The sequence below is a fragment of the Thermothelomyces heterothallicus genome (genome assembly GCF_042370625.1).
Source record: "Thermothelomyces heterothallicus CBS 202.75 unplaced genomic scaffold P884_scaffold_8, whole genome shotgun sequence".
Classification (NCBI taxonomy): Eukaryota; Fungi; Ascomycota; class Sordariomycetes; order Sordariales; family Chaetomiaceae; genus Thermothelomyces; species Thermothelomyces heterothallicus.
In genome coordinates, this window is record NW_027192569.1 from 874,218 (window position 1) to 893,332 (window position 19,115).

Below are 19,115 nucleotides of genomic sequence, written 5' to 3' on the forward strand. Positions count from 1 at the left end.
AAGGGGTTTTGGCGGTTTTCCCAACTTCGTTTCTCAAAAACCCAACTTTTTTAACATTAAAGTACGTAATATTAGGGATTAGTTTAGAATCGATTCTGAAGCCGTTCTATATACAATACCAAAATATCCCTAATTACGTATCTTTTTCCTTACTCTGTTATCCTCGTAGCTCTAGCTCTAACCTTAACCGTTCAATCTCACCCTGTTGAATACGTTCAATTGCCTGTAACGTATCAAGGTCAGGTGGATTAGAAAGAAATGGCATCATTGAAGACCTAGTTATATCTTGCATAGCTGCTTGATTTGCTAGGTTTGTTGCAGATGTTCGTCTAAGTCCTTGATTATTGCCTCGAGCTTGGGTACGTCGTTTCCTAAATAATTCGTAAGCGTTTAGGGAACGATTTAGAAACGGTTAAGAGGTGATATACCTTCGTGAGCGTATTGAAACCCCTGAAGACGAGTAGTCAGAGAGTTCCTCTACCTCGCTAGTAGATATACTTGATCCTTGGGATGGTGAAGGTGAGGGCCTATTAGCCTCAAGGAGGCTAGTTGATGGTTGGAGGTTTGACCCTGTTGTAGCTTGACGTTCTTCGGCTCGGCGTTTACGACGCATTTCTAGAACGGTTAGGAAACGTTTCAGAACTAGTCTAGAAATACTTACTGTCTCGTGCAAAGGACTGCTCAAACCGTGCTGTAATATTTCGAGCAGTGTAGCTCATAGGTAAGCCATGTTGTAAGACAATCTTCGAATCGGCAAGCTTATTATAGTCGAGCTTTTCGTTACTATAAAACTAGTTAATATATAGTTTAGAAATAACTTTAAAGGGGTTTATAAGTAGTTCTTACCTTCGAATACAAGAAAGGAGGTTAACGTAGCGACCACTCCAAGAATAGGCCTCTTGGTGTAAGACCTCAATATGGTTTGTATGGCTTTGCATCGCATCCCAGTTAGAAAGCGGCATATCGGTACACCCTCTACAAAGCCCTGCCATAATAGCTGGAGCCTGTTTATGTCTTGCCCAATCTCGGATCGACTTTTGGGGATGTGCTTATAACTAGTTAGGAAACGATTCTGAACCGCTTTAAAATGGGTTAGGAAATCTTACAGAGAAAAGCCTGGCAGAGCTCCTGGTAGTCGTGGGTATTTGCACATTCGAGGAGCTGCATAAGCCTTGCAAAGTCTGAATCAGGCCCTCGGTCACCAGTTTCGCCACCTGTAATTGTAGCAACCCCACGCTGGAAGTGAATATGGCATAGCCGAACCGTTCGTGTTGCATGCCATATCCAAGGCTTATGTTCTGGGTCAATTTCGTACAAGTACCCAGTAAATCCTTTCAGGAGCGGTTAGGAAGCGGTTTTAAAGCGTTTAAGAACCACGTACCGAGAAGTGCCTTATAGTCTTGGTCAATGGTAATACCAATTAGACCAGAGCCATGGAGATGCCTCCATCGAATAGAAAACTGATATTGGAGCTCGAAAAGCCTAAAGACTACCTTAAAGGTATAGGCGTACATCTCTGGGCTGTCGGAATTGGTAAGGATTCGAACGAGAGGGATAACTATTTCCGAATTAGTTTGGAAGCGATTAGGAACTAGTCAAAGGAAAATCTTACCGCGCTCGACTTGCCGCGAATAAGTGCCCCAAATTACCTCACGGTCTTCAAACTGGCTAAGGTGCTTATAGTTCATATCGAGTTCAAATGACTCGAATACTCCCTTTTTAAATAGTTCGACCTGTTGCTGAAAGAAACAGATGATCACAAAGTTATGACCATCATCGAAGAAGTGCTGGATATACTAAGTGATAGAGACATATTAGTGAATCGATTATAAACTAGTTATAAACCGGTTATAAACTACTTACCTTGTCAGGCTGGTCTTTATGCTTGACCTGCCATTCGTATGCTGCAGCAAGCCGAGAGGAGCCTAATGGGTAGTGGATCGATCGATGTTTCTGGATGATAAGACCAATCCTATCCCGGTTGACAAGGCTTGTATGGACTTCTGCAAGAGTCTTTTTGTGATATAACTTGCAGAATTCCTCAACCATTGGGTTACGTAGCAAACCAACTTAGTTTAGAAGCGATTAGTAAATAGTTCTAAAACGGTTCCAAACCTATTACTAACCGACTGTGATATCTGGGTCGTTAATCTTCTGTAACAGACCAAGGATGCCATTGACTATAGCTTCGGGGGTCTTGCGTGGTGGAGGTGGTGGGTGATCGTGGATACCGTGTGAGGTTAGGAGAAGGTATGGGATCCGTTCAAGGTTAAATGGAATATAGAGGTTCCATCTAACGGTACAGGGCATCACTACCATCTTCCCTGGGCCTTGTGGGTGATCATGGTCTAGGTAGGAATTAGTTCTGAAGCGGTTCGTAAATATTTAAGAATTATATCTAAACTTACCACAGATTGCTCGTTTTCGTGTAGTCGAATCCACAGTAAAGCAACTCTCAAAGCGGGCATCTGCTCCACTATTGCGTAAAATTGAAAGGATAGTAGAGTAGTATGGCATAAACTTCAATGGAATGATATGCCAATAGTGCTGCTGACTTGGAGCTGACTGGTAATGGTTGCAACGGATGATAAACTGGGGCGTGCCAGAAATGGTCTATAACTAGTTAGGAAACGTTTCTTAAAGGGTTAAGCTAACATACCCCATTTGGGTTCTGGTATACCTCCCAATGACATGACGCCAAGGGGTTTCGACATGCCTGTTGCTTCTTAAAGGACCATATTACAGCCCATGCCCAACTAATAGCCAATTAGTTAGGAAACAATTCTAAAAGGGTTTAGAAGTACTTACGCAGTTGCCTCTTCTTTAAGGCCCTGGCTTTTCCTTTCTAAACGGACCTTGGCAATCTGGTCCCAGATCTCTGGGGTGATATTTGTATGGGAAAGGTTACGAATATCTTTATCTAGATACTTACAAACCCTGACCCCAGTACACTAGTATGTAGACCGTAGACAGACTGCATTGTCGAGATAGGCTGAGGTAGTCTTCTTCGGGGCTGCAGTTCGCTTCTTGCAATACTGAACCTATAAAGAAGGGGTTAGGGAACGGTTCGAAACCGGTTCGAAACCGATTCGGAATCGCTTACCTGGTCATGGATGGACTTCAGGTTATCAAGTTCGCGGGTCGGGGCGGAGACAATATAGCAGATACCCGCTTCTGAGGTTTCGGGGTACTCAGGAAGCTCAGTTGTAAAGATTACCTTTTCAACTGTTAGAGCAGCCTCATGGGGTACTCTAGGAAGTCTTTCTGCAGATATCTGCCAGATTTGTGGCGTCTTATTGAATTAGTTTGAAAACGATTCGTAAACAGTTCTGAGAGGCTTACTGTCTCCTCTATACTTGGCGGGCCAGGTTGCTCCTCTGGCAAACCCGGTTCCGGGCACCGTTCGACCTCCTTTTGTAGCTCTATTACTAGCTAGCGGTTGACCTCCTGAAAGACACCAGTTTCAGGGATACTCAAGTCTAACAGCTGGTCTTCACGGTTTGGCTGAGTCATTTCGGAATTCATTGTGAAGTGCTTAAATCGCGCAATTTTTAAGAATTGTGGGGAGGGATGAAGTTGACCTGACCAGTCCAAAAAATTTGAGCTTGTGGGCAGTTTTGGTCTGGTCAGGTCAGCTTAAGCGAGCTCGCTTAACAGGGGGTTTGGTCAGCTCAAGTACAAGGGGTTTGGTCAGGTCACCTATATACACCCTAGCACAGTAAGTAGGCATGTGGCTGGAAGGGAAAGGGCGGGGCAGTGACCAATCGCTTTCTGATGTTGCGGTTGTCAAGATTGCTTTCCTGCATGCAGGTGTCAGGAAAGGGCAGTTGAGCAGCTGAGAACCCCAGTCTTCTCTTCCTTATTTGAGCCTCGTGCTTGAAGGATGCCCTGGTTAAACCAACCAAATCGATTTCGGGCTGACTGGTTGCAACTCAACTATCAGGAAATTTTCGCATTCGCAAGGAGCGGGACCTGGCTCCGGATCCTGTGTTTTTTCCTCTTTTTGCAGGCAGCCAATGCAGAAACAACTTGATTAAAGCCCGCCACGAGGGAAAAAAGAAATACAAATCTGTGAGGTTCACATTTAAGCGTCAGAAGCAAGGTGCTCGCCATGTCTCAAGACACCGACCGGGCAAAACAACACAAAACAGAACATTTGCCCACAGCGACGTATCGAGTCACTTCCAGCGGGCAAAGCGAGAAGGGGCTCAATCGGGGATCGAACCCGAGACCTCGCACATCGTTGATTGCTTGTTATGTACAAGCATGGGAAGACTGAACACAACCCGAAGCGCGAATCATACCACTAGACCATTGAGCCGACATCTCTTCCTTATGGGTTGATTTTTGAACGGTCTTAGTTTTGACTCGGCGACGTGCGGGGCCAGATCAACATTAAGGAATGCTTCGTAAACACTTGCGCGGCAAGAACGTAGGTATTTAAATCGAGACATGAAAAGCTCCACCTTTGTCTACCTGATGTATGTACAAAGTCCGACGTTAAATCCGTAACATACGCGGAGATTCACACCGCGATGACCGAGCAAATTCCGGCTGCATATCCGTGCCGTGTGTGTGCCTGGCATCGCCTGCTGGCACCACGCACCACTCCTTCCTGTTTCAAGGTAATTAATTACTTAGTATTCAAGTAGCAAGACGAGATTCGAGGCCCAGCTGTTTGAACAAAAAAGGGCGCAATATTTAGATCCCCGTCATTAACCACCCAGTAATTAATATCGTCAAGTGATTCTTCGAAATGACCGGCTCAAAAGAACAGGTCTACGCTCCGGGACACCATCCCTCGCAGACCAAACACCACGAGTGGCGCACCGCCGAGAACAGCGCCGCCCACCTGATCCCGCACCTCCAGCGCCTCGGCCGCGAGAGGCCGCACCTCCGCGTGTTGGACGTCGGCGCCGGCTCTGGCACCATCACGGCCTCCCTGGCCAAGTACCTGCCGCCCGACGGGACCATCCTGGGGACCGACATCTCGGACGACATCCTGGCCCGGGCGCGGGAGCACGCGGCCGCGCAGGGGCCCGACGTGGCCGCGCGGGTCGCCTTCCAGCGCGCCTCCGTCTACGAGCTGCCCTTCCCCGACGGCGCCTTCGACGTCGTGCACGCCCACCAGGTGCTCTGCCACCTGGCCGCGCCCGCCGACGCGGCCCGCGAGATGGCGCGCGTGTGCGCGCCCGGCGGCGTGGTGGCGCTGCGCGAGGCCGACCTGCGCATGTGGTGCGCCTGGCCGGCGCTGGACGGGCTGGAGCGGTTTCACCGGCTCATGGTCGACGTCATGGTCGCGAACGGCGGCCAGGCCGAGGGCGGCCGCAGGCTGCTCTCGTGGGTTCTGGAGGCCGGCGCCGAGAGGGGGGACGTGGAGGTCAGCTTCGGGACGTGGTGCTATAGCGCGCCGGAGGATCGTAGGGCCTGGGGTCAGTTTCGTCTTTGCTTTTTGCATTCTTTACCTTTCCATCCTTTCTTGTTTCCCCTCTCTCCCCCCTTTCCCCCCTTTGTTCTTCTTCTCCTCATTTTTTTCTTCCGGGTGCTGACCGGCATGATAGGCGGGTCGATGATCAACAGGTTACGGACTGGGCAGATGCGTGACAAGGGAATCGAGCTAGGGATCGTCACAGAAGAGGGCATCGAGGAGATGATCAAGGCTTGGGAAGAGTGGATTGGGGCAGACGATGCGACGCTGGGCATCATGAATGGCGAGGTGATTTGGAAGAAAAAGTAGCACGTGGCGGAAGGGGTTTGAGAACAATTCTACCGAGATACGAGGGGCATTGAGATGAAAATTGATGATTTCACCGATCTTACGGCAACAAAATTCCGCTCGAATTGCTGGACAGGGAAAATCTGCCGGCTAAGGAATGGAAACAAAGAGCACCTAGCCGCCGATACGTTAGTGCCCTGTCTCTCGTTTCGGTGGCTTGCCGGAAGGACATGGCCGGGGGTCAAACGAAAGCAACAACCTACCAAGATTCAGGTACTTGTTTTCCTACTGTAGGGTGCGAAGTAGTGTAATCCGTACATTACGAAGAAGACAACTACGATACATTCAAGCCTGGTGGGGGCGGGTTGCAGTCGCGGGACTCTCTTCCGTATTCCGTGCTCCGCATTCCGTATTTTTATCGAGATAAAAAATAACAAGCCTACACTAAAACAGACAGACCGAGACAATCAGGGTTCGAATTTCCTGATTGAGGCGGGCAGTGTCCAGAATTGCATGCCTGCTCACGGGAATCGAGGTAGGGACTTGTTTATTATTATTCGAATATCCTTCCGCCGTGCAGAACGATTATTTCCGCGGATTGGCATTTTTCAAATACGTGTAAAAGCAAAATGCGTTTTTAAAGTGGAGAGCACGCCTGTCTCATGATAATCGTGGCCGATGCAAATCACGAAATGCGCATCAGTTTCGCATTCGTCGTCCTGAATCGAAGAATAAGGGGGGGGGGAAGGCCGAGGATTACCGGTAGCCGCTGCACCTGAAGGTAACGTGTCAGCGGAAGCTGGTTCTGGATCCGACGCTAGTGCGACGAAACACTGGATCGATCTGGGGAGCCAGCGACGGCTGCAGCGGGACGTGTCAGGGATGCTCAAAGAGATGTTCCGCGGTTAATAACGAGGGCGATGATCGCACCCCAAGATGGTTGTGAAAGGGGTGAATGTCCATCGGCCAAGCCGGGCTAAACTCCAAGTACTTTCGTATAGGCGGTGATGGGGGGTCGCACTCGCAGTAGTTACCAACTACGCAGTAATCTGTAGTGTACACTACACTAGAGTGGCCGTCAAGCAGGATGACGCGACACTTTACCTAGTGGGGAGGGGGAAGGCAGCCGGGCCTAGACCCGCCCAACCACCGGATATGACGGCATGCCACGCCTGCAGGACGACGTCATAGCTCTTGTCGCAAACAGATTCGCGGTGAAAACCAGATCCGCCGTGCGATTTTGGTTGGGGGGATGGGTGGGGGAGACTCAGTGGAGGGTCAGAATTTTCCGCACTGCACAAGGCTTCGACTGGACCAGTGTTCTGGCCCTGAAGCGTTCCACGCGAATGCCAGGCTTCTAGCTAAGTCGTCCTTGCCGCAGAAAGAGTCAGGGTCCTGCGAGAGGGTGGGCGCGGGCTCCTGATTGGTTAACATGCTGCCCAAATCAGCAGATGATCGTCGAGAGCCCATGTCTTGGCTCTCTTCTCCTTCCCGGGCCACCTCACGAGAGACCCTGATGAGAACGGTCGCAGAAGCGTACAGTAGAGCTACCTGCGGCGAACTGGCGGTCCACCTCACGAAGTCGCAGATAAGGTTCAGTTGATTGCTTTATCATCCAATACCCACTCCGTACACGTGTGTCTCAGCGTGGGTTTCGGAAACCGCGAGTGGCTCCGGGCGACATGGATGGGTACTTATTTACTTCAGCACCTTGAGGCAAGTTAAATCGCCTTTTGCCAGTCTCGTCGGTCGAATTATCACACAGTCTGTCTCTTTCGCCCCGAAAACGGTCGGTAGCGAGAGCTCCCGAACGCTGTTGAAGAGTTGATTCAGAAGAATGGAGTCTACGGGGCACTCGGAGTACGGAATACACGGGAGCGATCCATTGTTCGTCAACTCATCCGTACTCTGTCTGTATGGCGCCTGCCGGAGGAGATACGGAGCCTCGGGGCCCTGACGAGCAAGGTCGGCAGAGCACTAACCGCAAATTGTGCTTGGCATGTGGAGGAAGCCTGAGGCAGGATGGGGCCTGCTCCAGTCGGTAGGCAGCGGCTCACTGATGTCGTGCTTTCTCGCATTCCCGTCAAATTCCCAGGATTCCCAGGAATCCATTCCAGCAAGTGGAAAGTGTACACTACGTACGTATTCTTAACAGACGCTAGTTAGTGGATTTGGCCGATTTTCCATCGGTCACCCACCCACCAACGGAGCGCCACAAAAATCAGTGACCTGGCAGCAGGACCACTCGCTACAACTACTCCGTAGTCGCAAGATCTTCCCAGGTTTCCCGTGCGCTGCGGCCGCACATCAGCTTAAGGTAAGGCAAAGCGTGTCCCGACTCGGCCCGGGTAGGCTGCAAAAAGTTCCAGACTCGGACTGCAGTGGTTCCGAGTTGCACCAGCACCTATCGCTGGGGATCCAGAATAACTAGTACTCAGCTTGGCTGCGAGATTCCGGCTTAGTCACGGGGCCTAGCGCACACTGTATGTATGTACGCACATACATACAATCCATATCTTCCCGTAGTTGTGGCGCACTCCTGTCTCTCGAACCCACTGGCCCTGCCTGGACCCTCCACAGCAGAGAACCGGTTCCAGACCGGGTAACAAATCCCAGCCCTCGCCGATCCGTTTTGCACGCCGAAAGAAGGTCCTGCGGTTTCTTGCCCGCGACACACATCTCGACGCATCCATCTCGGCTCCGGCACGCCATTGCCATTGCCATCACCCATCGCCCCATCGTCGTCATTGCTACCGATAACGACCTCGCCGTCGTCATCCGATGCCTCGACCTTTTTAACACCACGCTGGCAACATGGCGAACCCGGTGGGGGAGGATAGCTGGGTCGAGTACGTCGACAACCAGCTGCGTGAGGCCACCGACCTTGAGAGCCGCGTGCGCGTCATCGAGTCCTTCCGCCGCGCCACGCAAGCCGAGCCCGGCAGCCTCAAGGTATGGATGGCCTACTGCGAATACTTTTGGTCGCTCTATACCGACTGCCACCCCGGCAGCGACGCCGGATGGCCCCAAGAAGAGCAGCAATTTGGTCGCGAGAAATTCACCCTCGATGCCGCTCTCCACCTGTGGCAGGAGGGCTACGAGGCGGTGCAGTACCGCCTCTCCGACAGCCACGAGCTCTGGAACCGATGGGTGTCGCTCGAGATGGAGCTGCTCCGGCGCACCGCGACCGAGGCTGGCGTACGCCGCATCACCCACCTGTTCCGGAACCGTCTAGCCGTCCCCCACGCCGCCTGGGATGCCACCTCGCAGATGTTCTCGACCTTCCTCTCCGAATACAACCGCCATGCCTACGAAGCCGAGATGCAGCAGGTGACGAGAAACGCAAAGACAGCCAAGCGGCTCTACGACCTGCGCGATCCCTGGGAAACGAAGCTCGCTCTCGCCGCCAAGTCACACGATACCGCCGCGCTCCGATCGATCATGTCTGAGTATCTCGACTGGGAGATCCGGCTGACCAAGTCCAAGAAGGACGCGAGGGATGTCGTCGTCAATTTCCAGATCTGCCTCGGCCTGTTTTCCCGAGCTCTGACCGGCGTCCTGGCTTCGGACGAGGACACTTGGCACAACTTTGTGGTCTTGATCTCCACCACGCACACAGACCTCAAGAACGGCCGCTGCCATATTCCCGCCCACCTAGTGCCTAATAAGCTTGACGTGCTGCAGCGTGCCGTGCGCCACGTACCCTGGTCCGGCGCGATCTGGGCGCGGTACATCTTGACAGCCGAAGAGGTTGGCCTGTCATTCACCGACATCGAGCGCATCAAGCACGCCGCCACTGACAGCGCGCAACTGGACAGGGACGGCATGTCTGGCGTGATCGAGATGTACTCGGCCTGGTGCGGCTACCTCAAGCGCTCGGCCATGAATCCCTGTGCGACCGAAGAAGCTGTCGATGTCGCCGAGGTCGGGCTGCCCTCCGCCCTCGAGGATGTCAAGCATTGGGGGAGGCGCAAATATGGCGAGGCGTACCAGGGCGATCCCGATTATCGACTAGAAAGAATACTGATCCAGTTCCTGACCGAGCGGAAGGAGGACATCGAGGGCGCACGCGCAGTGTGGGAAGAGCTATCGCGCGTCGAGCTCCACGCCAACAACTACGACTTCTGGCTCAATTGGTATATGTGGGAAATGGTGGTATTTGCGTCCGCGAGAAGCAAGGCGCGCAGCCCAACCCCCGCAACCATGGCACAGGGCTTGCGAGTGCCTACTTATGCTACCCGCGTCTTCACGCGAGCGCTCAAGGTGCGGACGGTAGACTGGCCCGAGCGCCTTATGGAGGTCTATCTCAAGCACTGCAATGACTACGAGTTGGCCGAGACCTTACGAGAGGCGCAAGACACCATCTACAAGACGCGCAAAGGTGTGGCCAAACGCCGTGAGCGGGAGGCTGCCCAGGCGGCACAGGCGGCGCAAGCCGCACAAGCTGCCCAGCAGCAGGCCACACAGATAGACCAGCCGATGGCGGATGCCACTGACGTGGACTCCTCGCCGGGCTCCAAACGGAAACGCGAGGCCACGCCAGGAGAAGATGATAACGGCAATAAACGGGCCCGGAGCGAGAGCCACGGCGAGGAGCTCAAGCGTGATCGCGAGAACACGTCGGTCTGGGTGACCAACCTGCCCAAAGATGCAACGCAGACAAAACTTAAGCAGTTCTTCCGCGGGTACGGCCACATTAACAACATTGAGCTTCAGAAACGGGACGATTCCGCAATCGCCTTGGTGGAACTGGGTTCGCCGGAGGACGCCAGATCAGCGCTGGTGCGCGACGCCAAGTATTTCGGCGACCATGTCGTCCAGGTGACCCCGGCAACCGACTGTACTCTGTTCGTCACCAATTACCCTCCCGAGGCTGACGAGCAATACCTTCGCAACTTGTTCAAGAACTGCGGTGAGATTTTCAGCATCCGCTTCCCCAGCCTCAAGTACAACACGAGACGCCGCTTCTGCTACATGACATTCCGGGACCGCGCCGCCGCCGCGGCAGCCACCCGTCTTGATGGCAAACCGCTCGAGTCTGGCAAATACAAACTCACCGCAAAATTCTCGGACCCCTTGGCCCGTCAACAACGCCATGGCGCCCAGGCCGAGGAGCGGGAGCTCCATATCGTCAACTTACCGCGCAGCGCCTCCGAGGACGACGTCCGCGGCATTTTCAACAAGGCAGGCCGTGTCACAAGCGTACGCATTCCGCGCAACATGGCCGGGCAATCGCACGGTACGGCCTTCGTGGTCATGGAGACAAAGGCCGAGGCGCAGGAGGCTATCCGGACGCTCGACAAGCTCATCTTTGGCAACCACCCGATCAAGGTCGAGCTCTCCCGCCCCCCGGCAAACAAGGTGACCGCTACCACCCGGGTGACGGACGGCGTCACGCGTGAACAAACCGCATCCCCGTCCCCGGAGCCCTGCAATTCCCAATCGCGGCCGACACCCTCGTCCCCGGGTGCGGCGGGAGCCAAACCCACTTCGGCTGAACTCGCTGCCCGCACCATCGCCGTGCTCAACGTGCCCGATACCATGACCGATGCCCGGCTGCGCACCGTGCTCGCTTCGGCCTCTGGTCTCCAAGACCTGACCAAACTGGTGCTGCACCCGCAGCACGGCGGCGCGGTTCTCGAGTATGCCACCCCCACCGCAGCTGGAAAAGCCGCCCTGGCCGTGGACGGGGTCGAGGTGGGTGAGGGCGGTCGGAAGTTGCGCACCGGCACCGTGGCGGAGCTGTTCAAGGCGAAAGCGGAGAAGAGAGTCGACCGCATAGATCTGCCTTCCACGTCTCGGAGTGCCGCGGGGGGCCAGGAGGAAATGCCGAAGAAGAACGCGGCCGCGGCCGGGTTGATGCCGCCTCCGCCGGCCGTGGTCAGACGGCCTGCCGCAGGGGCGGGGAGGGGCGGGCCGAAGAGGTTGTTGGGCTTCGTGAAGTCGACGGATGTCACCAAGAAGGCCGAAGGAGATGCAGAGGGGCTGACCAATGGGGTGAAGAGCCCGGAGAAGGACCAAGGTGGGAGGAAGAGCAATGAGGATTTCAAAAGGATGTTTTTGGGCGGCAGTGGGGACAGTAATAATAAGGATGCGGGTGCTCCCGACAGTGATGCCCACGCAGACAAGGCGGAAACTTAAGGTGGAGGGTAATGGGAGCATGACAGAATAGGGGGGGAAGACCGGCTTCCCCTCCTGCTACTAAGTTATCGGATGGAGCACGGATGTATGATACCAAATCACGGATGGTGCCGGCGGGGATCGCGGCTCAGGTATTAGGTGCTAGGTATGAATACCCCCTTTGGCATGGTTGCTTTTGACTGGGGACTGCAAGTTGTCGGGTGCATGCTGTTAGGGGGTTGCAGGCAGTTTTTAGTTTTTGTAGCCACTCCCAGCTTGTAGGTACCTACTGTACATACATGTACGCACAATACAACAAGGCGACACTTGCTCCTCAACTACTACCTACTCTACACCGCTTCTGAGAAGTTTGATGGATGAGTGGCGATTCGTGCTTCAATAACTACTAATATGCTCTCGATGGACCCGTTCTCACCATCGACCCTTCCCGCTTAATTAATTAATTATCTTCTTTCTCAACTGCTTTTAACCGGAATTCATACAGTATTCCAACTTACAGCTTCGATTGACGTCTCTTAATTACACTTCTTCTGGGAGGTCCCCAAATTTGAAGAACTTAAACGAGATGGGAGGCACCTTGGTTGGGAAACGGTGTTGGCTAGGGTGATTTGGAGTTCCGTCAGGCTTTCCTCAGCCGCAGAGATGCGCGTTTACCTGCCTAGCTTCACCGCGCCCAGCGTGCCCGGCGAGTTGTGGTTGGCGAATCTTATATAATTTCTCCCTTCCGCTGCCCGCCGGCCGTGCCTGCTGCCTACGAGATCGCGATCTGCTTGCTTGGAGACATGACGTCGATTTGCAACTAATTATTCCCATCCCGAGCTTCAGCTCTCTGGGGGGCTCGAGTGCCAGCCCGTCTTCTCCGCGACCGACCTCTTGGTCCACGCCGTCAAGTTCGTCGGCACCGAGCACCGGGCACTCGCCATCTTCTGTCTCCGCAACCCCGACGTCTACCTCCGCGGTCTCGGCGAGTTCAGTCACACCCAGCTGAGCCTCGCCGAGATCCCGCCCGGCATAGTGGATCTCGGACAGCGGGCGGTGGAGATCACGCGGCCGCTGGCCGTGTGCTACGCCTTTGTCGACATCGGCATCGCACTCATCGTCCTCCTAGGCCTGCCACTGTTTTCGAACAGTGCCGAACACAGTGGGAGCTCCGGGAGCGTTGAAAGCAGTCTCTACAGTAGGTGGCTATACGGAAGGAAAAGAGTGCCTTGTTAAACTATCTACAAAGGAGATAAAACGACTGATATTTATAGACAAAGGAACTGGCTAATACGTTGGCGACGACGCCTTATACGCTGTGGCACGTATATAGCTAATACTCTTAGAAGCTCTACAGCTTCTGACAAACAGGGTTGCCAGGCGGCCTATTACCAGAGCGGCCAAGCGCATCTTCCTGGGAGGGTACGCGTACGTCTCTCTTGGTCCTGGTCATCTTCCACTTCAGTCTCGGCAATTTTTGGCATCAGTTTTTTTTATCGCATTGTATGAGGCCGTCATGCCGGTAGCGATTACACTTACCTTCTCCTGGTCGATGCTCGTCGGCTTCGGGATCGTGGTTGGCCTTGGCCAGCTTTTTCTCGGGCTTGTACGTCGCGACCAGCACCTGCTCCTTGAAGCTTCAAAGGTCGTGGGCAGTTCTTTGCTTGTCGGTGTCGCTCCAGCATTCTCGATCCTCTGCACGGTAATTGGGAGCAAAGTCTTGTTCTTTCCCGATCTGGCTGTCACAATCGGCGAGCGGGACCAGCTGGCTGCGCTGACGGCTGGCATCTCGACCTTGATCTACACCATCCATCGTGTTATCCGCCAGCGTGTTGCGTGTAATGAGGTGATCGATGCTTGTCATGATGGTGAGGAGAGGCAAGGTCTTCTTATGGGGGAGATGGTGGCTGCTAAACAGACAGTAGCCGATCCTGAGCATCGTGCCGACTCCTAAGAAGGCAGAGGTAGCGAAACGTAATGACCTGATCAACTAAATGACCCGATCAACTAAGTAAGCCTTTGGTGATGAAACGCGATATCTTTGATTACCTTAATTGGTAAATATACGAAGAAGCTCAGGCCCGGGAAATTGCTGAATCTGACATATCGGAAGTGAAGAAATCGAAATTGGCGATGGGCACATGGCTCTCCCACTGTGGCCGCCAAACGCCGTCCTCTTTTGCAGCTTTTTTGGGCCTGCACACCCCCTTCAAATAACTACGACTCGAGCCAGGAATCAGGCGAGTTCAACATATAATTCAACACACAATATTAACCCACCCCCTACATGTGCATAAACGCGCATATAGATAACTGTATACTTCAAGATACGTAGATTCTAACTATACTACTTACTTGATAATATGGGTAATACACGTAGAGATATTAATAGTTAAAAAAATTACCTACCTTTTTGTTAGAAAGATGCCAAGAAATGTTTTAGACGTTTAGAGAGCCTAAAAACTACATTTTTTAATCAAGGTAGTATAATTAATTAGAATCTAGGTATCTTAAAGTATATAATTACCTGGTAGTTAGTGCTGACTAATTAGTTTAGAACTACCACCTGTCTCCTGACAGGTGGGGCCAAAACTCCTAGATATGCTAATATTGCTAGACAGGTACGTATCTAAATATATATCCAATTTTACCAGTCAACTCCCTATATTCAAAGATATAACCATTGCTACAAGCCTAATTTAACCACTTTCCTATATATAATACCTCTAACTAACCATATCTAGGAACTAGCTAGTATATAAGCTACCAAATAGCTCCTTACCACTCGAACTTACCACCAAACTAGCCACTTACCCTATAGAAACGAACCTAGTATATAGTATATAACTTAACTATTTAAGACTAGAAAGACCTAGGTTTGCTAATACTTAAAGTCTTTAAAGGATACCGGTCTTCTAGCCACTAGTAGTAACGCAATTAGAAGACCTTAGTCGCTTCGAAACGACAATATCACGGAAATATACATACAGATACCACCTAGGCCACCGGCACAGACAGGCCAATCAAGCCAAAGGGACAGAAGAACCAATTATAGCACAGGAAGCATTATGATTACTACGTTCACTAGTAATCCGGGTAATCACTACTATACGCTTACTTACGATCACCGTAATCAGGAGTAATCACCAGGGTTATATATATATATAGATAGTCACTTGTTATAGTAGACTCTAGGAGTTTACTAGTGATAGTAATCATAATTATAGTATTCCTAATAACATTATACTACTATAAGAGATAACTCTATTGTTATAAACCCTTTAGCTTTACCAAATCCCTTAGACAACCTATACGCTTGTCCTACACCACTTACCTTCGTCTAAACCCTTTTAGAAGCAGTCTGAGTTAGGTTCGTCACACGTTGCTATCACTCCCTTTGTTCTGTCATGGTTTAGAACGGAGGTGACTTCGACCTCGACATCGATATAGCTACTAACGTTATAGCCGAACAGCTACTTACCTAGCTTAGTTAACTCTAGTAACGAATCTAGGAGTTAGATTAGAGAGACAAGGCTACTTAAGCTCGAATTAAGGAACTCGAGAACGGCGAAAAACACTCGTAGAAACTGGTTAACGAGGCCTATACTAAAATCAAGACGCTCGAGAATACCAAAGCAAGCTGTATTAAGATCGAACCGCCTAGCAAATATAGAGGAACCAAGGAGGATCTTATAGGGTTTTTGACAAACCTCCGATCTTACTTCTGGCTTAATGACGACAAGTTTCCGGACGATAAAGCTAAAGTCCTCTATATAGCTACGAGACTAGAGGGTAAGGTACTTAGATAGTTCGAACCTATGTAGAATGACTACCTTACTAAGGAAGACGAGGACGACCGAGATACCTTTATATAGGCAGTCTTCTAATCCTACGACCATTTCGAAGAAGAGCTTCGGAAGGTCTTTAGCAATAAAGACGAAAAGATTTACGCGTAAGAAAGGCTTGCCAATCTCTAACAGACCAAGTTAGTAGCCTCCTATACTATATAGTTTAGATAGGATATACTTAAGTCTTAGCTTAATGATAAGGTATTAATATAACTATTTTATAATAGCTTAAAGGAAAAGGTCAAAGACGAGCTATATAAGTACGACTAGCCTAAAACGCTAGACAAATATATTATATAGGCTATTAGAATTAACGATCGGCTCTATACACAGGAATAGTAGAAACGAGGTCGAATAAATAGAACTATAGTTAAGGCTAATGATAAGAAAAAGCGAGTATACGTCAATACCTTGTATAGGATGTATCCTAGAGCTATAGATATAGATATAGCATAAAAGCAGGACAAGAAGAAGACAGCCAAAGACAAGTCTAATGCTACCTACTATAACTACGGAAAGAAAGGACACTATAAGCGAGAATATCGAAGCCCGAAGAAAGATTAGAAACTAGTCCTAGGAAAGGAAACTACGGTTATTGACGAAACCAAGGACGTCGTTAAAGTAGTAGCTATAAGCTATAAAGACAGGGATAACGACACGGATAATCTCAAATATAATAATAATAACGAAGACAAATAGACGCTATACTCTAAACTAGTCACTATAGACCCCGAGATAGGCATTGCTAAATAGGATATAGTAGGGGAGTATATACCACCGATTTCGATTCTCCTAGCCTTAAGGCAATAGGGTTTTACGGTTATATAGAGACAGGATAGATCGTAGATAACCGATACCTAAGGAGTCGACCGACCTAGACCAAATATCTTGTTCCTTTAGGAATAGATCGAATGGTACCGTAACGAAGTTTTCCGGCTTAATACGGAGTTATATAAACGAGATAGATGCCTGACTTGACTTGCCTAGTAGAGCGACGAGATAAGGGACAAAATAAGGGAACTCCGATATATTATAGAAACTATCAAAGGGGAATAGCCTATGACGTATGATAGACCTAATAGTTATACTATATACTTTGACGATTAGTAACTTAGCTATAATATATAGAACCTGGAGTACTAATTTATATATACAAACCGTAGAAAAGACGAATATATATAGGAAAGCTACTAGAAGAAATATTCCTACCTTAGCATTAGGGTACCTATAGTCTATATATAGTAGGAAGGATTTAGAAAAGAATTCTAATATCTTCTAGGCAACGTTATATAACTATACCCTCGATACGAGGTATATATATAAGTGCCCTAGTTCTAATATATAGTATACAAATGCTAATACTACTTCTATGACAAATTTGAAAACAATCACTAGCCGACCCGACAGGAAAATAGGGACAGAAGTTTACGCCCTATAGAATAGATCTATAATATGGGAAACAGAGCAGCCAAATTACTCTAGAAGATCGAAACCTAGAGTCTAGAAGGTATTATAGTAGTTCTAAGACAAGCCTAGCCTAGGTACTACGGAATAAGACAAGATATATAGGACTTATGCTAGAGTAACGATTGTCTTTATCACGAGGACGAAAAGAAATCGCGAATTCGGGAGCTTCAGATGAAGCTATAGACTGTATGACGAAAAGCAGAACGGACCTAATGGTAGGAAGCTATAAGTACTTAATAGCTTACGGAAATAAGTATAATCGACGAAGCCGCTATTAGCCGAATAATCGAAGAGGTTAGCACTAATCTAGGAAACGGGTTAAGGCCCTTTGAGGGGCCTGAAAATCATTAACGCCTATATAATAGCAAGTGGTAGCGTAGTATAGGAGGAACTAGCGTAAGAGACTACTATATTAAGACCTCCTAGTAGAAATATAGGAAATCGCTATAATCTTTAGACGACGATAGTAAGACAAGCGACTATAGATAATGGCGTAATGGAAGTAGTATAAAATGCTTATACTAGTAGATAGTAGAGTAAAGATAAACCTAATTTCGCCAATACTTATAAATTAGCTATAGATACCCTAGAGAATAAAATAGAAGCATAGTATAATTAAAGGGCTATTCCCGACGTAATAGGTATATAGGGAGACCGAACCAATCGATATTACTATAGTAGGGAAGACTATAATAGTCGTATTTAGCATTATAGATATAAGCAACGACAAAGATATAATATTAGGGTTACTATAGTATGAAGACTATAACCCAGACATTAGCTAGAAGAATAATAGCTACCTATAACCCCGGATAGAGTCGTATTCGACCAGCGTAATAGGAAGCGTATAAGGATCGCGAGCAGACGATACTCAAGGGAAGGCATGTCCTACAGATCTACCGTAAGAGACAGGCAATAGTAGACAGACCACTACGGACTCTAGAAGAAGCGGTATAACGATACCGACGTTACGACAGGGGGAACGAGCTAAACCGCCGATAGCTATTCTCTCCGTTGACGAATACGGAGCACTGTAATTAGAGTAGTAGGTTAAGACAGGAGAAATCGCTAGCATTGCTATAGATAGAACTAAGTTTGTATACTATTAGAAAACAGAGAAACGAGACAAGACTAGGGAAGTACCGAAGGAGTACGAAGGACACCTAGCATTCGAACCGAAGTATCTAGAAGGGTTACCAGAACACAGCCTATAGGATCACGAGATCAAGCTTAAGGAAGGAGTATGACTAAAGTTCTTTAAGATCTACTATATAAGCTAGACGTAGAACGAAGAACTTAAGCGATATCTAGAGGAAAATCTTCGAGGAGGATATATCTGCCTGTCGATATCGCTAGTAGGCTACCTAATCCTATTTATACCTAAGAAAGATAGAAAGCTATAGTTATATATTAACTATTAGTAACTTAACGAACAGACTATAAAAAACCAATACCTGTTACCGCTAATCTTATAGCTCTAAGATTAGTTAATAGGAGCCTAATATTTTATATATCTTAACTTGCTATCGGCCTATAACTATATATAAATCAAAGAAGGCGATAAGTAGAAAACGGCCTTTAGGATACCCTATAGCTATTATAAGTACCTTATTATACCATTTAGACTTATAAATACATTAGTAACATTCTAAGCCCTAATTAATCAAGCTATCCGACTCTTTCTCGACAAATTTACAGTATATTATCTCGATAATATACTTATCTTCTCTAAGATAATAGACAAACACCGGAAGCACGTAAGAGTAGTACTAGACACGTTACACGTATATAAGCTATTAGTTAATAAGGAGAAAAGCGAATTCCACGTTAAGTAGACGGTGTTTTTAGGATATAAGATATCCCTAGGACAAATTCGGATAGAACCTTTAAAGGTTAAAGCAATCAAGAACTAGCTACGACCGACATTAGTTATAGAAGTACGAAGTTTCATCGGATTTATAAAC

At 49.1% G+C, this 19,115-nt stretch overlaps 3 protein-coding genes and 1 non-coding gene across 4 annotated transcripts; 2 read left to right on the forward strand and 2 right to left on the reverse strand.

The window, feature by feature from the left end:
• Window positions 1–842: 842 nt before the first annotated feature.
• P884DRAFT_198354 (uncharacterized protein) lies at window positions 843–2,064 on the reverse strand (the record flags this gene model as incomplete). Its single annotated transcript, XM_069438138.1, has 5 exons — window positions 843–1,048; window positions 1,107–1,331; window positions 1,382–1,558; window positions 1,613–1,796; window positions 1,864–2,064. Coding segments are annotated over 5 exons (993 nt in total), but the record flags the coding sequence as incomplete, so codon positions are not given.
• Window positions 2,065–4,204: 2,140 nt separating this feature from the next.
• On the reverse strand, window positions 4,205–4,321 carry P884DRAFT_t68. Its single transcript has one exon. It is a non-coding gene; the product is annotated as a tRNA-Pro (tRNA).
• Window positions 4,322–4,550: 229 nt separating this feature from the next.
• P884DRAFT_323622 (S-adenosyl-L-methionine-dependent methyltransferase) lies at window positions 4,551–6,057 on the forward strand. Its single transcript, XM_069445446.1, has 2 exons — window positions 4,551–5,432; window positions 5,562–6,057. Exons 1-2 carry the CDS (start codon window positions 4,757–4,759, stop codon window positions 5,735–5,737), a joined length of 852 nt encoding a protein of 283 aa, XP_069298589.1. The 5' UTR covers window positions 4,551–4,756; the 3' UTR covers window positions 5,738–6,057.
• A 2,473-nt stretch (window positions 6,058–8,530) lies between these two features.
• On the forward strand, window positions 8,531–11,857 carry P884DRAFT_299041 (uncharacterized protein; the record flags this gene model as incomplete). Its single annotated transcript, XM_069444665.1, has 1 exon — window positions 8,531–11,857. The coding sequence occupies one exon, from the start codon at window positions 8,531–8,533 to the stop codon at window positions 11,855–11,857; it is 3,327 nt and encodes a 1,108-aa protein (XP_069298590.1).
• Window positions 11,858–19,115: the final 7,258 nt, after the last annotated feature.

Bases quoted from the DNA above. Each gene is read 5' to 3' on its own strand.
- P884DRAFT_323622 (XM_069445446.1), top strand. From the start codon at position 4,757: ATGACCGGCTCAAAAGAACAGGTCTACGCTCCGGGACACCATCCCTCG. The intron at 5,433-5,561 runs GTCAGTTTCGTC...CCGGCATGATAG, and splicing joins GGAGGATCGTAGGGCCTGGG to GCGGGTCGATGATCAACAGG.